This window comes from Falco punctatus (assembly GCF_963210335.1).
Source record: "Falco punctatus genome assembly, chromosome: 13".
Lineage (NCBI taxonomy): Eukaryota > Metazoa > Chordata > Aves > Falconiformes > Falconidae > Falco > Falco punctatus.
In genome coordinates this window covers 23,552,682-23,573,386 of record NC_137593.1, presented here as the reverse complement: position 1 = coordinate 23,573,386, position 20,705 = coordinate 23,552,682, and the positions used below count along the sequence as shown (strand labels likewise).

At 52.2% G+C, this 20,705-nt stretch overlaps 1 protein-coding gene and 1 long non-coding RNA gene across 7 annotated transcripts in view; one reads left to right on the top strand and one right to left on the bottom strand.

Annotated features, from left to right (window-relative positions):
• Window positions 1-8: 8 nt before the first annotated feature.
• Window positions 9-13,174, bottom strand: LOC308072511. 6 transcript variants are annotated; one of them, XR_013931680.1, is made up of 3 exons: window positions 6,104-13,174; window positions 1,420-5,948; window positions 9-640 (listed from the first exon to the last, which is right to left on the bottom strand). It is a non-coding gene; the product is annotated as an uncharacterized lncRNA (long non-coding RNA). The 6 variants fall into 6 exon arrangements; XR_013931681.1 differs by having other exon boundaries at window positions 9-637; XR_013931682.1 differs by having other exon boundaries at window positions 9-4,020; window positions 5,799-5,948.
• A 15-nt stretch (window positions 13,175-13,189) lies between these two features.
• Window positions 13,190-20,705, top strand: part of LOC308072510 (transcription factor HES-4-like) — a 33,457-nt gene continuing 25,941 nt past the window's right edge. The window contains exons 1-5 of the mRNA XM_080409504.1: window positions 13,190-13,209; window positions 13,260-14,670; window positions 15,126-15,221; window positions 15,379-15,457; window positions 15,896-20,705. The exon at window positions 15,896-20,705 is cut by the window's right edge and continues 25,941 nt beyond it. Coding sequence (XP_080265630.1) covers window positions 14,476-14,670; window positions 15,126-15,221; window positions 15,379-15,457; window positions 15,896-16,341 — 816 coding nt within the window. The 5' untranslated portion in view covers window positions 13,190-13,209; window positions 13,260-14,475 and the 3' untranslated portion in view covers window positions 16,342-20,705. The remainder of the gene's footprint in view (window positions 13,210-13,259; window positions 14,671-15,125; window positions 15,222-15,378; window positions 15,458-15,895) is intronic.

The following is a 20,705-nucleotide window of genomic DNA, read 5'->3' as shown; positions in this document are numbered from 1 at the left end:
TGGGGGGCAGCGCTGGGCTGGGGGGCAGCACCGGGGCTGGGGGCAGCCCGCTGCATCCACCCGATGGCCGGGGAGTCCCAGCCCCGATGGTTCCCGCAGGTTCCCAGCGCGGCGCAGAGGGGCTGCGGGAGCTGCGAGCTATTTCTGTGCCCCTGGTGGGCAACAGGCACCCGTTGCCCCGGCTGTGTGAACACGGATTAGCCTGGATGGACGGAAGCCCACCTCTGTCCCGGCACAGATCATTAGCGCAGTCTAACGCACCAGGAGATTTTGAAGCAGAAAAATACATTTTTACGGAACGAGTCATGAATTTCTTACACGCCATGAGGTGAAGCCTCACCCGGCAGGACCGATGCGCTGCTGCTGTGCAGCCTGCCTGCTGGTTTCCCGAAGTGCCCAGACGCTTGCCGGCCTGGTTTCTCAAAATGTCCTGCAGCTCCTCCTGCCCTGCTGCACTCCACGGCTCTAGCGACAGCATCTGCCTTCAGCTTCTTTTTAATTACGCCTCTCCCCATTGCCTTCCTGCGCTCCCTCATTGCATCACTGGGGAGGGTTTGGGTCGGCCTTCTCCGTGCCGTAATTTTTCCCCGCAGCAGCGTGTTGCTTCTCTGAACTTCACGGGTCACCGTGGCCTTGCCTGCTGGATGACAAGCGAGCGGCATCAGCGGGCAGAGCTGGCTGCGGTAGGCCCTGGGATTCCACCAGGATGATCCCACCAGGATGATCCCACTGGGATGCTGCACTGGGCACTGCAGCTCCTACTGGGTGGCTCGAGCTGTCAGGCACCGAGGGGCTGAGCCCCCCTTGCTCAGGCCGTGCTCACAGCTGAGCGAGCTCCTGTCATACAGAGTGACAATTTACTCCAGCTGTGGCGAGGCGACCGGGCAGCTGAAAGGCAAAAAGCAATTTGTGCAGCAACACCTGCACCAGCGCAATGGGGTTTGCACAAGGTGCTGGACCTACGCGCTCCCCTGGGGACTGCAGGGTCTCCTCTGCCCCCCCAGTGCCTGGCAGGTGCTCCCTTCCCCCAAGCTGGAAGTTTACTACATTAAAAAAAAAACAAAACAAAAAAAACCCTCCAACGTTAGCAGAAATAGTTCTCACACCCAGGCACCAAATACCATCCCCAGCTGTGCGGGGAGAGCACAGCAGCCCGGCGGGGCTTGGCTGCCGTGCCCAAGCAGCGTGCTCAGCCGTTGCGCTGCCCTGGGTTCCATGTTCCGATACAGATCCTGCGTACTCAGCGCTAGCTGTGTCTTTTAGCAGGCTGGCAGCAACCTGCAGTATTTCACAGTCCGGCTTCTCACCCCTGTGAAATGGATTTTCATTCCTGGACCCTTTGCATGTCATCCGCCTGCAGCCTCCCGTCGCCTTCCCTGCTCAGGATCCCCTTGCCCTCCTCCAGTTCCCTTGACTTGCCTGCAACACGCTGTGGGAAACAGCTCCTGACAGCAGAAGAGATTCCTGGTGCCCTCTCTGATGTGGAAAGATCTCACAGAACGTGTGAAATGCTCGGCCAGCAGTCTTCTTGAATCATCCTGCTTAGTCAGCTGTGTGTTCCAGCTCGGACACAGAAGTGTTTCTGACCACGCTTGCAGCCATCCCTGCAGCTGACAGCATGGAAGCACAGAGGAATTTGCACCGGGAGGTGCAGCCGGGCAGCTGCAGTAGCACTGGGTCAGTGGGTACTGAATGAATACAGAATGAACAGGCTCACACCCCAAAAAAACTATTTACAGTAGAAAGCACAAATAAATGTAATTGCCAGCCATATCAGTTGGGTGGTTGTTGGGTTTTTTTCTCACAGGGATGCTGTGATTTATCCTCGAATCAAGGTGCCAACTCAGAATTAAAACACATTTTAAAAATGTTATTGCAAATCACAAAAACTAAGGGTAGCATGTATAATTTGTCAGAAAAGAAAAACAATTGCCAGAAGAATCATAGGGAAAATAACCCCAAACTTGTTGCAAATTCCTTTCCTGGACAGCAAGAAGAGCAGTATGTCATTCTGCATTCAGTACATCATTCCCTGGACCGGCATCGCGGGATCCAGGACCAGCACGGCGGGATCCAGGTCCAGCCTGGCAGCGCACCAGTGCCTCTGGGGCTGCCCCTGCCAGCCCTGCTGTGCTCAGCACCTCACGGGACAGGACAGAGATATATATATGTATCAAATATATATAAAAATAAAAGATACAAGAGCGAGCGTGTGTGTATATGTGTATATATTTGTATATACTTGCTTATATCCCCCAAACATATACATGCTCTTATATAAAGATACAGGAGATGATGCAGCTCTGGACCTCTGGGTCCACGCTGCCTGTACGAGGTGACGGGACCTTGGGGAATGGCTTTGCCAAGCTTGGGCCCGTGGCACGCAGTCAGCGAAATGCTGGCCATTCGTATATCCCGCTTGTGAGCTGGAAATCGCTGTTTTCAAAGCCAGCGTGGAAAGGGTGTGTATGTCTGAGAAATTGTTAACCTGTAATTATGCTAAAAACGTTCAAGTCTAAACAGATAATATTCAGGGTACTGACTAGAAAGAAGAAAGAATTAAAGGCAAGCGCTGGTACAGGGATTCAACACCAGCTCCTGGAAAATAGCTATCGCTTTACCAATGACCATTGGAAAAAAGATGGGGCAAGTAATGGGTTCGGTGCGGCTCCCATCCCCGCGCAGTATGCCACAGGGAAATCCCCCAGCAGAGAGAGCGTGGGTTTGCTAAGCTCTGAGAAGCAGGAATTAAATTCAACACGTGAGAGAGCTCTTAGTGCACTAGCAATTTGCTAATTCACAGCCACGACTGAGACATCCATTGTGAATTAATTAATCCTTGCAAATTAGGAAGTGAATAAACATTAAAAAAAAAATCCGAGTTACTTCACCAGGAAAAAGAAGGTGGAAAGGCAAGTACTGGGGTGCTTTGCTTGGGAGGGACAGACACAGAATGGGATCCTAGGGGGTTTTGCTGCTGGTTTGAGGCCCGGGGAGCCCTGCTGCTCAGCTTCTGCTCCTCCAGTCACCATCCTACACCAGCAAATGGCAAAAGTAGAGAAAAATAATATGCCATCCTGTGAAATTAATCCTCCTTTGAGCCGCTCTGTTTTGCCCACCTCTTTTCTTCCCTTGGCCATACCCCATGCAGGATGCCAGGTCCTGACTGGCAGCAGCTGGCTGCCCCGGGCCAGCTCCCTCTGCTGCCCAGTGGCCAAGGGCTGGTGGAGGCAGGGAGGTTGCCACAGCTCCTGTGGCTCGGCCAAGCACCGGGCTGGCCCGACGCGTCCCTCTTGCGATGCCAGAGCATCGTGCTCACAGGGTGTCATTCACACCCGGCTGGTCTCCCTAAGAGAGCTGCAACACAGCTGCCTCTCAAATGCCAATTCAAAGCAGGTCCCCAGCAGCCCCGAGGGTCTCTGTCCCACCCCTCCCCAGCGGTCCAGGCTTATTTCTTAATCCCTTTGCTACAACCTCCTCTTCCTCAGCACTTTGTGCAGGTGAAGTAACTCATTGCCTCATTTATCTTTTATCTGTTCCAGGTCTATAATGCAGCAGGACACACATGCTCTTTCCCTTGGAGGGTGTTTCCTCCTCTCCCCCACCACCCTGCTGCCAGGGGAAGGGTCCCGAGTGCCCCCATCGCTTCCCACACAGCATCCCCCCTGGTTCTGCAGCCTGCCATCGCCTCTGGATGTCAGCACCCATAGCCCAGACAGACACAACCCCAAGCAAGATAAATGCCAGTCCTACCGAAACTCCTGTTCTTAAAAGTTTGGAGGAACGAGAATCCTGCGCCTTTCCGTGGACTTTGGACCAAGCTGAAGTGGCTGAATTTAATCACCCAGGTTTCGCAAGTGCTGCGACTGTTCCTGGAGCTGCGTTTCACCCATTACTGGCTGAGGATGCTCACTGCAGGCTCTCAAAGTTTTTGTCAAAGAAACGTCTCTAGGTGAGCATATTGTTACCTTCCAGTTCATCCAACGAATACAGAATGAACAGGCTCATACCCCAAAAAACCTATTTACAGTAGAAAGCACAAATAAATGTAATTGCCAGCCATATCAGTTGGGTGGTTGTGTTTTTTTCTCACAGGGGTGCTGATTTATCCCCAAATCAAGGTGCCAATTCAGAATTAAAACACATTTTTAAAATGTTATTGCAAATCACAAAAACTAAGGGTAGCATGTATAATTTGTCAGAAAAGAAACACAATTGCCAGAAGAATCATAGGAAAAAAAACCCCAAACTTGTTGCAAATTCCTTTCCTGGACAGCAAGAAGAGCAGTACGTCATTCTGCAGAACCATGTCCTTTTAATAAACTTTTTATTACTGTGGAGCAATTGGATATTACCTATAAAGAGCAGCATTCAGTGAAGTTGGAATCTACTACTAAAGGCAAAACAAGATTTCTATTAGCGTGGTAAGCATGAAAGATAGAAACAGAAGCTGTCCTGAAAAACAGCACCTTGTAAGAATGTATTTCCCGAGTTAAAAAAATAAAAGGAAAAAACCTAGACAAATACATCCATTAATTCGATAGAATTGGAAGCAAATACATCTGCGCATCGCAAATCATTTAGGAAAGACACCAGGCAGTGAACACTGGTGAAACAATGGAAAAGGATATTCCATACATTGGCAGGTGCCTTTAGTTTTCATCCTATACCGTTACCCATAGCCGCTGTACGGTAAGCAATGGCAGAAGGCAGCCCCAGTCCAGGAACCTGTGCAGGTGCCCCCCAGGCGGGCAGCCCACGCGAGTGCTCTCGGTGGGGAATGTTTTGTCCTGCTGGTCACCCAACATGCCTGAATGACCGTCATCCCCGTGAGCCAGCCTTGCTCCACGTGTCCGCGCAAGGGCCAGCTGCCACATCAAAAAATTCAGGAGGCTTTGGGAGAAAAGCAGTACGGCAGGAACTTTCTCTACCGACCTGAATTTCACCACCGATCTTTCCAAAAGGACTGCTTTTCTTCTATTATTTCTCAGCACTTTTATTCTCCCACTTTTACCAAATTGATTCTAAAATTAGAAAATCATTGAAGGAGAAAGATTTTTCCTGGCTATGCCGGTAGGTTACACTTGAAAGCCAGGGAAGGGGAACTGGAAGCCAATTGCTCAACACTTCCTCAGGCTCAGCACTACCAAAACAACTGAAAGGTGGTGGTTTTTTCCGATGATTTCCCTATTTTTTTATGTTTTAAAGAAATCATGAACCAAGTTTACTAATTCAGTTCATATTTAAGTAGCGCCCATTAAGCTTTGAAGCCCACACCCTCTGGATAACACTGCTATGCACTTCCTTAGTGCTTTACCCCTTCAAAGGACTCTTCAGAAACTAATTAATTAGCTCTTATAGCAGAAAACCGCTGCAGTGAATGGCATGGGTTTAGTGCTGCTGTTTGGCTAGGTTTGCTCTCAGCTGCTGCGGAGCTGAGTTAACACAGGAGCCATTGCCATGTCGCTTGACACGTAAATCTTTGTCAAGCCACTCCAGTAAATACATAGGGGGACCTTCCCTGAAGCTCTCCAAATCTTTTCTGTGCCTATCCTCCTCCTCTTCCTGCTGATGGGATCCCTGGCTCCCGAGGAGGAGGGCACTCCAGAGCTCTGCCTGCTCCCACTTTCAAAGTCAGGCACTGGTTTGGGGAAGGGCTGAGCCCCTTTCTCCCAGCTCAGTAGGATTCACTTTTGAAAGAGAATTAGTTCATTCCCATTCTACGGGGAAATCTGTATCTTCTGAAGGTCTTCCGTGTGCGAGGAAGTTGCTGTCTGCACATGTGTATATGTAGGCACATGGAACAGGGAGATGGGAGGAAGCATCACCTTTGAAACACAACAAAACACCCAGCTGATCCCAGGTGTTCTTCTGGAAAATTCCTTGGGGAGCTCACATGTGTCGTGGCCTCTCTCGCTTTCTGACAGAGTGAACCCAGGGCACAGCTCCTATTGTTAAAGATAGACAAGAAAGAAAAAAAGGGTTGTGACAGTGGGGGGTTTGCTGGTTTGGTTTTTTTTTACATGCCTCATTATGGAGAAGCTGAAACAAGCGCAAGCCCTGCTTTCGCCCTTCACAGACTGGCCCGTGGAGCATCACCCACCTTCTCACAGCTCCTGGCTGCTCTTCACCCCACTGGGGCTCAGGTCTGCTTTCCACCCAGCAACTATGCCCCGAGAGCTGGCAGGGCTTCCTACACCCTTTGGTTCCTCCAGAGGAACATGAAATCCTCATCCCTATAAAAAAGGACAATCTCCTAATATATTTGAAGAGGAGGGGAGGAAAAAAAAAGACATTAAAGAGGGGGGAGATATGGTTAAAACCAGACAGTATTTATAAACCAAAAAGCAGTATAAGTTTTTTTTGCTTTAATTGGTAAAAACATTAGATGTAAAAATGCAGATACAAAAAAAAAAAATAGCTTAGAGAGCAGGATGTGATTTTACATACAACCAGGATGGACTTGGCTCACAAAGACCAGGCACCCTGCAGCTCATGCCCTCCCATCCTACACCCCTGTGTTTTCTGCTGTCCTACCAGCAGCCAGGCTGTCCCAAGACTGAACCAGCAAGTGCAAAAAAAAAAACCCAAGCGAGTGTTTCCCCACTTCCTGGGGTGCTGCAATCCCAGCCCTGCAGCACCAGAAATAAGCAGCATGTAGGCAATGGCTGTGGCTAAGCCTGCTGCCCCCCCGGCCGTCCTGCCTCCCTGGCAGCAGCCCCCCTGCCCACGGCCCAGGACAAGGAGCTGGCAGGGGGGCTGCAAGTGGCCCTCCCTGTGGAGCGTTAGCGATGGGTGGCCTCGTTCGTGCTGACAAGGTATTTTGTGTCAGGGGGTCAGGATGTGGTGTCAGTACACGTATACGCACATACTATAAAAAGAAAGCTGCTACGGGCACGTGGCCAAGCCGGGACGAAAGCTGCATTTACTCACAGTTGCAGAAGAGATATTTGTCTCACAAAGGTGAAACTTAACCCAGATCTTTCTATGGCCTTAGGAACCAAGAATTTAAGAAGAAATGGACTGTGCAGGATGTACAGGTGCTGGGATGTGCAGGGGCTGAGATACAGGCTGGGGTATGGGGTGCTCAGCTCTGGGTTCTGACATCTGGGGAACCAGGCACCCACATTGCCATGAAAGTGAAGCTTACTGAATAAACCAAGCACCAGCTGCATTATAGATGAGGCTTGTTATCAGGTGACATCTGGTAACATCACACAGAGAGTGTGAGAAAGCCCAGAGCTGCCCTCCAGAATGAAACAACTCCTGGGATGCCCCATGAGGGAAGTTCAAAACCCCCTTGAACGCTCCTTCAAAGCCCCCTATACCCTCTCCACCCAGCTTGGCTCTTCCCCCTTGTACCGCCACTTCAGCACCAGCCAGGGGCTCACCCTTATCAGCCCGTCACCACCCACACGGCTTATCAGATTTTCTTCTTCCTATAAGGTGCTCTTGGCCCAGGAGCCCAGCTGCAAGCAGCAGCTTTCTAGCTGCAAAGGAGCAGATAGGACTTCCTCGGAGGCCGGGAGCCCTGCTAACCTGCCAGGAGGGAGATGGGCTTGAGCAACGGCAGGAGCATCAGCTGATCCTTAACAGGAAGGCTGGATGGGGGGGTGTGAGAGAAAAGCTGAGAATTGTCAGGGGGTACAAGCCTCGTAATTATTTCCTATGCCAGGAATCCACTGCCGATGATGGCAGAGCCAGCTGGTACCGAGCGAGCCAAGCTGGGGCTAGTGAGGTTCGGTGCACTTGGTAAGGGAGCTGGATCGAGGGGCATCCACAGGATTTCCATGTGTCCAGTGCTGCTTCTGGAGCTGGACTTCCCCTATAATGAAAATACCGCATGTAGCACTGTCCAGTGACATGTATGTCCTCCCTCACTCCACCTGTAAATGTCTTTGGAGCCGGTGAACCTCCAGCTGCACTCCTACCCCTGCCTACACCATGGGGAGTCACACAGAGTGCTGCCTTGACAGCCCACCGCTTGGCCACAGACATTGAGACCAATCTCCCAGATCCCCTCTGCCTCTTCCCCACACACCACATGCCCCACCATCGCTTCCCAGCCCTCTGCCAAAATCAGTGACCTGGTACAGACGGTGTCACCCAGCCCCAGGGATTTCACTGATACAGCCTTCTGACACAAAGGGTGGCTGGAGCAGCCCCTCGCTGTGAGCTCGGAGGGGGCTTGTGGCCCCGTGTGCCATCACGGATGGCATCTGCCGCATCAGGGCTGTGCTCTCAGCTGGCTCTCCTTATAACAGCTAATGACTGCAAATGCTCTTCTCCATGCCCCAAGCACAGATAAACAACCCTTCATTTTTCTGCCCCAGCTTACTTCCAGCACTGTCCCATCCTGGCTGGGTTGCAGGACACATGGTCCCCCTGGGGACCCTGCACCAGCCTGCGATGGGACAAGGTGAGCACAACCTCCCGAACTGAGGCTGCTCTGAAGACGCAGCCCTGGTGCGTCACCAGCAGTGAGTAACCTCCATGTGGCGGCGGTTTCCATACTGGGAGCCAGCCTGCCTGCCCAGGCACCACCAGCACCCTCCGGACCCAGCGCGTCCAGTCACCGCGCCAGCATGTCCTGCTGCTCCTCACATCCCGCTCTTGCTGGAACCTTCTGGGAGCAAACCACCCTGGGTGCCACGGGGCTCTGGGACAGCCTGCTTGGGATTCACAGCTATGGAGAAACCTCCAGATTTAAACCTTTTAAAGGAGAGCTTTACCCCTCGTTTTTAGACCTCAACCTTGAACCAGGACTGGCCAGAAAAGTCCAGACAAAACCCTCTTTATTCATAATGACTAAAGCCCTGTAAAACAGACTCTCCTCAGTGAATGTTTGCTCATGGCAAGGCGGGACTAGAGCCCATCCCCGAGGGAGGGAGTGGAGGGTGCCCTGTGGTTGCACACCAGGGCTGACCCCCTCTCCGTGCCAGCCGCGGCCACTGCCCCCACCTTGCCTTGCCCTGCCTGCTCCCACTTCTCCCGCAGCCGTGCTTCGCCCCTCGCCTCACAAACCCCACATTACTGCATGTGCCCAAAGCAAAGCTGCTGTCATAAAAGCAGAGGCAGCAAACTCACACACAGCTGGGAGTGCTGGATGGAGCAGGACACCCCGAGCACCCCGTCCATCCCTCTGACAGCCTGCCCACGGCACCTCCTGCGGGCCAGGGACACTCGCTCCCACACCCAGCCAGAGAGATGCCTCAGAAGAGGACAAGCAGTCACTTAACTGGGGACAAATCCAGTCCAGATGCAGCCCCAGCCTGCAAAGGAGAGGAGATGAGGGGGTCCTGCCGTGAACCACGCGTGCAGCAGACCGGGCAGCACTCAGGAGCACCTGCTCATCTCTCCTCCCACCCTCCCCCGGCAAATCCACCCCCCCAAAAGGCTCAGTCGCATTAACGAGGCCATTTTGTTAACCGGCCGGGGGCCTGGGTTGGACTCAGGGGCTAACCTCAGTGCCGCACAGGCCTCCTGGTTAGTCCTGCCAGCTTGTGAGCTGGTGCCTGCAGTATCACCCCGTGTTGCAAGAGGCAGGAGGGACCGGCCAGGGCAGGTGCACAGGTCTCTGGTGACCTGCAGCATCCTTCCTGCAGCACAGGGGTCCTCAGCCCAGCTGAGATGGCTCCTGCTTCCCAGCCGCCATGCAGGGAGGACTCTGCTGACAGGAGAAACACAGGGGACACCCACAGCAGGGGGTCGGGGTGCTCGCCCCAGCACTCGACCTCCAGAGAGGCAACACAGCTCCAGCGCACCAGGCTTTCCCCTCCAGCCCCAAGCAGGGAGGAGGCACGGCTGCCCCAGCACAAGGCAGCCCCGCTGGCAGGAGCAGCTCTGCAGCCCAGACAAAACGGACTGGGACAGAGATGAGGCAGAACAAAGCTCGGAGGAATAAGAGAAATAATCATAGAGCTCCTCAGCTTTAACAGCAAACCATAATTAGTTACTTTCCTCTGGGAATTTTCTTGGTTCTGCTGCCTTTTCTCTAGGCTTCTCACTTTTTTTCCTCTGAAGTGCCTAAACTGAAATATTACCAGCTTTCATGGCAAAAACTTGTTTTTAAATCATTTCGTTTTACCAGCCATTGAGAAGGGAAGAGGGCAAACAAAAGGCTCACCGAGAATCCTTTTTTCTCTCAATACTTTTGCCTCCCATTAAAAAAACCTTATTTCCCCAAACAGTTTCACAAGGATATTTCAGCTGGTCCTAATCAATAGAGTCAGGGGCTTTTTAATTATTATCTTGGCAGAACCTCTTATTTAAAAGCTTAATGAAAGACATCCCTGCTGCCCCATAGCTGCTGCCGTGGCTGGCCGGGGGCTCACCGGTCCTCAGCCAGTGATGTGGGCCAGTGCCCTCCACCTGTTGATGCCCTGGGGCAGCCAGCCCCCCTGCAGCTGGCCCTGCAGACCAGCTGAAACCATTTAGCACCTCCAGAAGGCCGGTCCTTGGCCAAAGCACCACGTTGGGTGCCCCAGAGAGAGCAGGTGGGGGAGAGGAGGGGACACCCTTGCTCACAGCCCTGGGGATACGGCAAAATTCCCTCATCCCGTGGCCACCGGCTGCCCTGAACCCCTCCTCGGTGGGGCTGGGGGCCACTGACCATTTCTCTGCTGGTTATTAGATTGTTCACGGCTCTCAGGTTTGTTTGAATAAGGCCTTTTGTTTGCCAGCGCTTTCCCACGTCCCTTCGTTCACTAGGCAGTCGCGTGTCCTGAGTCAAAGAGGAGCCCTGGCTGCCAACCCCCAAAGAAAGTTTTCTTCGGAGCAAGACATCTGCGTCGGAGGGAACCTGCCAACATCTGCCACACTTTTCCCCTTTTCAAGAGCCTTTCTTTCCCTCTTAGAGCGCAGGAACAGATGTTAAAAGTTGTTTTCTTTCTCCAGGGTGTGAAAGGTAGACAAATAGCAAAAAAGAAAACTCCAAGCAGCGCAGCGCTCGCCCCTTTCTCTTCCTTTTTTTTTTGGAAAGCCCAGGAAAAAGGGAGGCTTTGTTTCCGAAGGAGAATCCCCTTTTCAGTGAAACCTGGCAGTGGGCAATGCAAAAGGAAAGCGGGAATTTGCAGAAAGCTCCCCTTAATGCTCATTTGCATTGGCCTGTTGGGTCCCTACAATCCCCAGCACAGATGTCAGCCTTCCCCCAAAGCCAGGGCAGCTCTCCCGCCTGCACCCCCCACCCCCCCACCCCCTGCCTCCAAAATAAAGGCCTTTGCCATGACTGAGAGGTGTAAAATAACTGTTTACAGCCAAAGCTGCTCTTCTTTTTCACTGTGGTGCTGTCTTACAAATGAACCTTGAAATGAGCTCACCCGGAGCAGATGTCAGTGGGCACGCCAAGGGCCCCGTCCTGCCAAGGCTGGGGGCTCAGCTGCCCTGGGCGGGCTGGGCACGGACTGTCACTGAGCACCAGGGGCCACCACACTGTTCTTAGCCCCCATCACAGCCGGCTGTCCCCAGCACCCACCATCTCACTACCAGCACCCCTCTGCCTGCTTGCTTCACAGAAGCCGCTTTGCTGAGGAAGCCTGTGTGTGACCCTCGGGCAGAGCATCCCCCTCGCCCCTCACGGGGTGAGAAAAGCAGGAGCAAGGGTAAGGCAGAAGCAGCAAGTCTGGGCCAAGGAGGAAATGGAGGGTGAAGGAGAAGGTGCCACCACCACAGAGAGCAGAGAGACCTTTTCTGGTGGTGCTGGTGACTGGCCAGCCCCTGGGCCACTAACAGAGAATCATAGAATAGAATTGTTTAGGTTGGAAATGCCCTTTAAGATCATCAAGTCCAACCATTTACCCCAGCACTGCCAAGTTTACCACTAAACCCTGTCCCTAAGTGCCACATCTACACATCTTTTAAATACCTCCAGGGATGACGAATCCACCACCTCCCTGGGCAGCCTGTTCTGATGCTTGACAACCCCTTCAGGGAACATTTTTCCCTAACATCCAATCTAAACCTCCCCTGGTGCAACCTGAGGCTGTTTCCTCTTGTCCTGTCGCTTCTCATCCGGGAGCAGAGCCCGACCCCCGCTGCCTGTAGCCCCTGTCAGGCAGCTGTAGGGAGCCATAAGGGCCCCCCTGAGCCTCCTTAGCAGGACCCTCAGCTGTGCCTGGCCAGGGATGCCGACAGGCACAGGACATGTTCTACAGAGCTTTTAGGTAACTCTGCGTTTGCTGACACCTCCGCCAACTCAGCTGGACTGGGAGCCAAAGTGGTCTCAGGCTTCCCCCTGCTGCCCTGGCTGCCTTGGGAAGGTGCCTGTTCCTTGCACAAGGTGCTGGTAGAAGGGTGTTTGGGATGCGGCACAGGGGGCTTCTCTCTCCCACCCTTCGCCTGAGCCAAACCCAGCTGGAAGCTCTGTGCCCAGGTGACAGGGAGGCGCTTCCAGCCTCGAGCACCCTAGCAAAGTGCCCAGAGCCAGGGCTGCGCCCACCCCATGCCGCCCTACCCCCGCGCAGGGCAGAGCCCTACCCCAGCCCACCCACCCCCTTTTCCACACCAAGCTGCTGGAGTCATGCGGTGAAACAGATGCCCCAGCTACGCCTTTTATAAATACCAGCAACGCTCCACCTCCCCAGGCAGGCTGGAAAAAGCTTGAGAAACCAACAGAGCCTGCACTCGTGAGCAGCCAGGGCTGGCTGCCGTGAGGGGCTCCTGCACAGGACTTGCTTTCACCATCTGTGTGGGGGACACACCTGAGATAAGGAGCCTGTCCCTGCTCCCTGTACCTGGCACAAAGGAGAAGTTATTCACCTTCCCCTCCCAAGCCCTCCTCTCCCAGCACAGCAGCCACACCAGCCCTGCTTGGGCCCTTGCCAAGTAGGGCGCTTATAAAACCAGGTAACTGCACCCCAGCTCCGCATCTGACTGACAAACAACCTCTGCCTGAGAGATACCACGTCTGGGGACATGTTTTCACCACGAGCCCCAGCAGCAGGGCGTACAGCCATGCTGCAAGTGTGTTTGCATTTACACACAGGCAAAAACACACCCACGTGGCGTTGAAGCAAGAGACATGATGTCCTCGCTGTTTTGCTGGGGTACACCCCCACCCCCGGCCAGAGGTAGGGAGAGGGCTCTGCAGCCACGGCACTGCACTGGCTGCTGGGGAATCCCACCAATAGGGCATCCCACCAACAGGTCAACCCCACCGATGGGGCATCCCATCAACAGGTCAACCCCACCGATGGGGCATCCCACCAACGGGTCAACCCCACCGATGGGGCATCCCACTGATGGGTCAATCCCACCAACAGGTCAACCCCACCGATGGGGCATCCCACCAACAGGGCATCCCACTGACGGGTCAATCCCACCGACGGCGTGTCCCACCAATGGCGTGTCCCACCGACGGGGCATCCCACCAACGGGTTGGGCTGGCTTGCAGCCCTTCAGCACCGCTGTGGCCGCTTCCTCTCCATTTCAATAAGGTGACACATTCGACACCAACCCAAAGGGCTTCACCTGCGGGACTCGACAGGACGCTGCCAAATCCTGCTCATTAGCAAAGCAACGGTCAGAAAGCAAAAGCAGGGTCACGAAAAACTCCTTCATACTCCTCCCCCCCCCCCCCCCGCCCCCCCCTCCCCCAAACCAGGCAGGAGTGAGGAAGCATAAAAGTGCAGGCTCATCCTGTGCCAAGTCTGCTCCAAAGGCCCATCTGCTTCTGCACTAGCATTTCAGAGGAGCGAACAGAACACCCTTCCCCCCAAAGCCACCCGGCCTCCCTGCAGCATGGGGAGGGGGGGAAATTAAAGTAGTCAAAATCCCACAGAACTGACTCTCCTCCACATTCATTTGCATCTGCAGCAGCCTGCAAGTTTAATACTAAAATCCACGCAGCAGCCACAAACTGAAAAAATTTTGTATTTCCTATATCCGTCCGTGTGCAACAGAGAACTCAAGTTCCCAAGAGATAAATAAAGCTCCCATGATTTCCCTAGAGGATTTCTGTGATGGAAACAACCTTCCTACTGGTGTCTGCTGTCAACAGTTTTTAATCGATCATTACCTTGTAATAATAATTCCTGGGAGCAGGAACTCCTAGCTCGAGCACTCTATTATGAAATGAAGAGGCTGCTTCAAAGATGTGAAATGACGAGGGCTGAGGTTAGCAGGTAGAAATAGGCATCGCTTCCAGGAGATAGAAGGGGAAAAGATGGGCAGAAGGCATTTTCCCAGGTGTAACTCAACCGCTCCTCGGCTATTGTTTGCCTCCCTGGGAATCTGTGCAAATTGAGCGAGGAGCCATGCAAGCTGCTCAGAGCGCGCCCATTTTCCTTCCCTTCTTTCCTAACAAAAGATCCCTCCAAAGCCCGGCGTCGGAGGCTGGACATCTGTCGCCATTTGGGGGGGCCGGCGTGGTCATTGAAAAGAAGCAGTGACCTGTCAGCTTTGATTGATGGCCACAAACCTCCGGGCTCGACCCCTCGTGTGGGAAAAGAAGTCCCGCCAAGGCAAGTCCCCTTTCACATGCTAATTCTGGGTTATAAATACAGCAGAGGAGCCGCACGGCAGCAAAGAGCCCATCGGGAAAGGGAGAGACCCACCGCCCAAGTGCCTCCTTCCCATCCCGTCCTCCCGGCGTGGCCAGGCTGGATTAGAATGACCGCCACCACCACCGCCGGTGGCACCCACAAGCTCGCCAGCACCAAGGAGGAGAGGAAGGTAGGTCCCCTCCACGCCGCTGCAGCAGCATCCGCAGGGATGCCAGCACCGGGCATGATGAGTGCCGCGGCTACAGGCACTGCTTCTAGGAAACAGAAAGGGGACAATTTTTGTTTTCTTTTTATTATAAAGGTGCTTTCTCTGAATTTAACCCGCGTGGGTGGTTTTGCTGCTTCCTTTCTCAGCTTTAGAAAATCTTCTCTCTGTTTTGTTCGGGTAAACTCTGCTTAAAACGAATGGAAGTGGGAGAAGTGGGAGCTGCTCCCAGCTGAGGGACAGGCCATGACCAGAGCTGGGGGTGGTGCAGTCTCCATCCAGACCTTGTCCCGGCCCAGCATCGCCTCACCCCACGCTGGCTTCATGCCGGGGACGGGGCTCTGCCCTCGCTGAACTGCAGCAGGGTGGAAGAAAAAAATATCAGCTGCAAGTTTCCCCCCTTTTCTTTTCCCTGCCAGTTAAGGAAACCCCTCATTGAGCGGAAGCGAAGGGAAAGGATTAATAACTGCTTGGACCAGCTGAAGGAGACAGTGGTGGGTGCTTTTCACCTGGATGTAAGTGCTCATTTTTTTGCTGCTTTTTGTCCCTTTGTTGGTGGAGGATTGGGTTGGTTGGTTTGGGGTTTTTTTGAGGGGGGTGTCTTTTCTTTTGAGAACCAGACATGGTACAAACCCTTTGTTGCCTCTAACTGCCACGTTCTTTCCTCCTCAGCAGTCTAAACTGGAGAAAGCAGACATCCTGGAGATGACGGTGAAGCACCTGCAGAACATCCAGAGCAGCAAGCTGATGGGTGAGTGCCCGCTGCGCCCACCCTGCCAGGGGTGCCAGCAGCGCTCATCCCTTGCCCGCTCCACAAAAAGCATCTTTCAAACCTGCTGGGGCCCGGGCTGCGGCTCCGTTTGGCTTTCTCCACTAGATGGGGAGATGGAGCTGGGCACAGGTTAACCCACGGAAGGTTATTTTTCCTTCCAGAGCTGCTTTTTGGTCTAGTTTTGCCCTTGGCAGTGGGCAGCAGGACGTGGGGGCTGCCTGCCTGGGTGGCTCACACCCTGCCTCACCTTCCCCCTGTGCCCTGCGAATGATTCACCTCGTAATAAAGCCCGGTGGGCTTCAACGAGCCTCCAGGGAGCTTGTGGGCGAAGGGAAACCTGATCAATGCTTTTAAGCAGGACCCACCACGCAGCTTGTACCCGCTCACCAGCTCCCCTTTGTCTCCTCCCCAACGCAGCTGACTCCAAAGTGGGCCTGGAAGCGCAGCAGAGGTACAGCACCGGGTACATCCAGTGCATGCACGAGGTGCACAACCTCCTCCTCACCTGCGAGTGGGTGGACAAGACCCTCGGGGCACGGCTGCTAAACCACCTGCTGAAATCCTTGCCCAGGTCTGGCGAAGACACCTGCAAAGCAACACTCAGGTCCTCCAGCCCTTCTCAGCAGCCTGTCTTGACACCAAAAAGCCCCCTGAGCCCTAAAGGGAGCACTCGGGGCACAACCCCATCACAAGAGCGCTTCTACCCTGCCGAGAACAAGCAGGCTTTGAAAAACTCCTTCCAGCTGCCATCGCTGTCAGGTTTCAGCCAGGTTGATGCTGTACCACCCAGACAGGTCCTGCAGCCAAATTTTTCCCATAACAACCCTAGAATGGGGTCATTAGATATGTGGAGACCGTGGTAAAGTGTGTTTTAAAATGCTTATCCTAACCTTAGACACTCGCACGTATGTATCTTATAGATATGTTTCTTTAAAACACTTTTGGAGCAAGTCTGTTCCTGTAGGTGTACTAAAGACCAGGGTACTTCAAGCCGAAGTAAACCTATGTGTAGCCTGCATTGTAGAAGGCTGCTATTATTTTTTATTTATTTAATACATCTAAATTATTGTATAGTATCCTCTCGTGCTCTTTAGTGTATATTAATTATACAGCTTTCTTGTCTTACATACTTAACATAATTAACTTCCTATTAATAAAAATACAAGACAACAAGCAACCACCCCCCCTGGCACCAAGCTTACCTCTCGGCTCTCACACACGCCACGGAGATCACTTTGTTGGATAAAGGGGTAAAGGCCCGATCTCTTCTACTTTTTATTTTGATTATTATCCTTGTGCAGCTGTATGAGATTCCGGTTCTGATTCCTGTAAATATGCTGCAGAGATGAGGAAAAAAAAAAAAAAAAAAAAAGCAAATGGGAGAGACTTGGACTTCTTTTAGGCTGTTTAGAAATGCTCTCTGGATTGTTCCCTCTGGGGTGTGCTGTTCCCAGCCACCAGGATGCCCTGACATTACTGTTGAACTAGGGAGCTATATGTGTGTATAAATATATATATATATGTTACATATAGTTATATTTAGGGGTTATGGTTTTGTTTCTGTAACTGAAAGTTCTAAATAAACTTTTGAAATATAATGATTGATATTTCTCTCAGCCTTGTCCTATCTGCTCTGAATAAACAGATCTGCTGTTTATCTGGGGATCTGCTTTTGTTTTCTCCTTTCACCAGTGGGTTTTCCTGGATCCAATTGAGAGAGATGGTTTGGGTTTTGCCCCTGATGCTTTGTAGAAGCAGTAGCACACACACACACGCAGACAGAATCACCTGGATCACAGCAGCGCTTAAAATGTTACGAAAGAAATCAGGAGTTGGGTCTATCAGCCTGGATCAACGCTTCAGCTTTTACTTGTAAGGGAATCACAGGGATAATCTAAAGGGCAGGAGGTAAAATCCCCTTTAAATTGAACCAAGGAGACCGGGACAAATCTGCTTAGCTTGTTGGCAACATTTGGTCCCGTTTTTCATCTCAAAGGCAGTTAAAAGTTCCTCACAGTTAAAATAAAAGAGCAAGGAGCCTTAAACAAACACTGTGCATACTAATTAATGGACCTGCAGTTCAGAGGGGCTCATTATGCAGCGAGATCTATTTGATGCCGAAGGAGTGAAAAGCATCACCTCTGGGTTTAGCATATTTTTCTGTAAAGCTCTCCCTTTTATCCAGCCCTCTTGAAAAGCCATTAGGAGTGGTGGCGTAAGGGTGGTAGGAGAAACAACTGGCCTACACATGGCTGCGCAGAGGAAAGGCAGGTTTCTTCAGCCGTGGGGTCTGAAGGCAGGTAAAAGCACAGATCTGTACAGATTTTACGGCAGTATCACTTTCCACCCTCTGCTTGAAAACAAGGAACGAGGACTTCCACCTTTCCTGATGGGAACCTGCGGAGTGACCATCAATGCAGCAAATGCACCCAAATCACCCTACCGCAACCATGCAGCAAACAGCAAAGCGCACAGAATACTCAGGGCAGAGAAAACAATCAGGCGAAGCAAACCACAGAATTTAGGCAGAGGAAAGATGTTAAAGACCTCCCCGGTTTATTACCAAGCATGTTGCTGAGCTTAGGTAAAGCCCCCATCGAACCAGAGCCCCACGGCTGCACCCGCCGGGGACCCGTTGCTGCCCGGTGCGGGGGTCCGCAGACCCGTGGGGCAGGCAAGGGGGGCAGCTCCCTCCCCAAGGGTGGCCTGAAGCTTTCTTTTACTTCTAGGTGGTGTCAGTAATGCATCTCATGGCGCTTGTGGTTGCTTTATTGCTACGCTAGGAGAGGCTGTGATTAAAATATTTTACTATGGTTCCACAGCATCAGCTCAAAAACATACTTTCCCCCTGAAAGCTGTAAATCCCCAGTGACTCATGATCAGCTAGGGTTACCATGCTGAAAAGAGATCAGTGGGAAACACATATTTCTTACCATCTCTGCTTGTTTACTTTGTGCATTTGAAAATGCTTTGTGGTTAGCGAGTTTTATTATTTCCTGTTTCTAATCAGTAGGTTTTTTTCGGTTGTGGGTGTGGAGGGAAGGGTCATATGGCAGCTGGTGAGAGAGTTTTTAAAATAGAAAATCAAGACTGCAATACTTTGCCAAGAATCTCCAGGAACAGTTTTAGTACAAGATGCTCATTTTTCATTGCCTTCATTTCAAACCGATGGTGACCTTTCATATGATCTCCCCGTCACATTTCCAACTAATGCTGCAGGAACCCATTGTAAATTACTAGTTTTCAGTAAAGAAAACACTTCTCCAGAAAGGCAGAAGATTGCTCATAGCACTTCATACACACAAGTTTCAGCTATTACTTGTGTTTGACAAAGGAACTCTGTATTTACTTCAAACCCACCTGGTTTTACCAAAACCAGGAATGTACAAGAGCGATAATATGTTGCTTTTCAACATAGGCACCTCTCCACCTTTTTCTCCAAACCCCAAAACGCATTGCCAGCTACTACCATCTTCTCCCCAAGAAAAAGGAGGCATAGAGCAGCTCCCCCCAGCCAGCTGGCTGCTGCGGAGTAAATAGCACTGCCCTCATAAATTGGTGTTTGAAGCTGCACCGTCACACATGCTCTGGACACAGCAGCAGGATCCGTACAAATGCTATTTTCACCTCTGCAGCAGGCGCCAGCAGCTGTGCCTCTTGTGTGCCACAGCACAGCCCAGGGCTCAGTCCCCCAGCACCCAGAAGAGGCACCTTCAAGGCTGCACCACTGCTCCCACCTGGGACTGTGTGCCCAAGGCACCGGGGGTCTGGAGGCACAGATGGCTGGGATGCTGCACACTCAGGTCTTCGCCTCATATGCAGACTGGAAACGGCCAAGACGAGCGCCCAGACCAGATTCCTCGGCATGGGCATGGCCAGACAGACCTGTTTGCTAGAAGCGGTTGCAAGATGCATCGCATCTCACCCAGCGCACGCCGGGCTGGGACAGCCTGGTGCCAGTCTGGCCTTTGTCCCCTGCCAAAGTGCTCTTCCAGATGTGTACTGGTGGGCAGAGCATTAAAAAGCAGAGGCCAGTTGCTATGTACACGGGGATGTGGGGAAGGCTGGACCTGAGGCTCAGGACCCCCATATGCCTTTAACACAAAGCAACTACAGATGTATATAATAACGTAAGCCCAGGTGGACGAAATACCCACGTGTGTAGCATCTCCCTTTATATTAAATGCACTCCTAGACCAGCTCTCATGGAAACCAACAGGAAAACTTATTTCTCAGCAAACAGGACTAAATCCTTTCCCATTCGGAAAGCACAGAGGCTCATGAGTATGCAAGAAAACTTGTGGCCCTGCCATGCTGTCCTCTCCCAGACACACACATACCTTGGGGCCTCTGAGCATCCCTGGCTTTTCCCTTACTCCTCCTCCCACCCCAGGGCATTGGAGCAACCTCTTTCTGCCCATATGGTCCCACAGTCACCTGCAGTAACCAGCTCAAAATGCTTTTGGGATTTAGGAGTGATGTTGAGCCCCTGCAGATCGCTACCCAAGAGGGCTGAACACGCTGCTTAAAAAGGGAACGCGAGCCAAATTTTCAGCTGACTGCTTTGTTGAGGGCTCACTGTGGCAAAGAGGAGACTCCGGGCTGCCGGCGTCACCTCTCCAGGAGCTGTGGAGGGGCTCCTGATCATCTGCACCCACAAGCAAGCCACCTTGCAAAACCCCCTCCAAAAGCAATTCTGGGGCAAAACATTTTCAGACTGATTTGCACCACACTGCTGTGGCTGCCAGTGCTTGTACCTCGATAGCCAAGTACTTCTCTTGGGAGGGAAATGAAAACAAACCCATCGACAGCACAACACCAAAGACTTCACTTTCCCTTTATATATGCCATTATCTCAGCTCCCAGTGTATACATTCCTGTCTTAACAGGGACACGCTCATATTTCATCTCATGAGAAGTAACGTTGTGTTGAGAACCTAACCCAAAGTCTGTCACATTTTTCAGAGCTTTCACATACTCATGAATAACGCAGCAGAAGCTGAAGCCAGCCCTGGATCCATTCCGCGCTGCTGAGATGTTTCATTTATAACTCACAGCCCTGGGGAGGATGTGGCTCGCTGCCCAAGGCATCACCACAGACCCACCAGAGCCTGGGAACTTGCTCTGCTTCTGAGACTCTCCTACGGTCCCTGCATTAGGTGTTAAAAATCCTACTGCACGTTTGGAGTTAAAAAGCACATTGGAGCGTTTTCACCAGTTTCCTGCG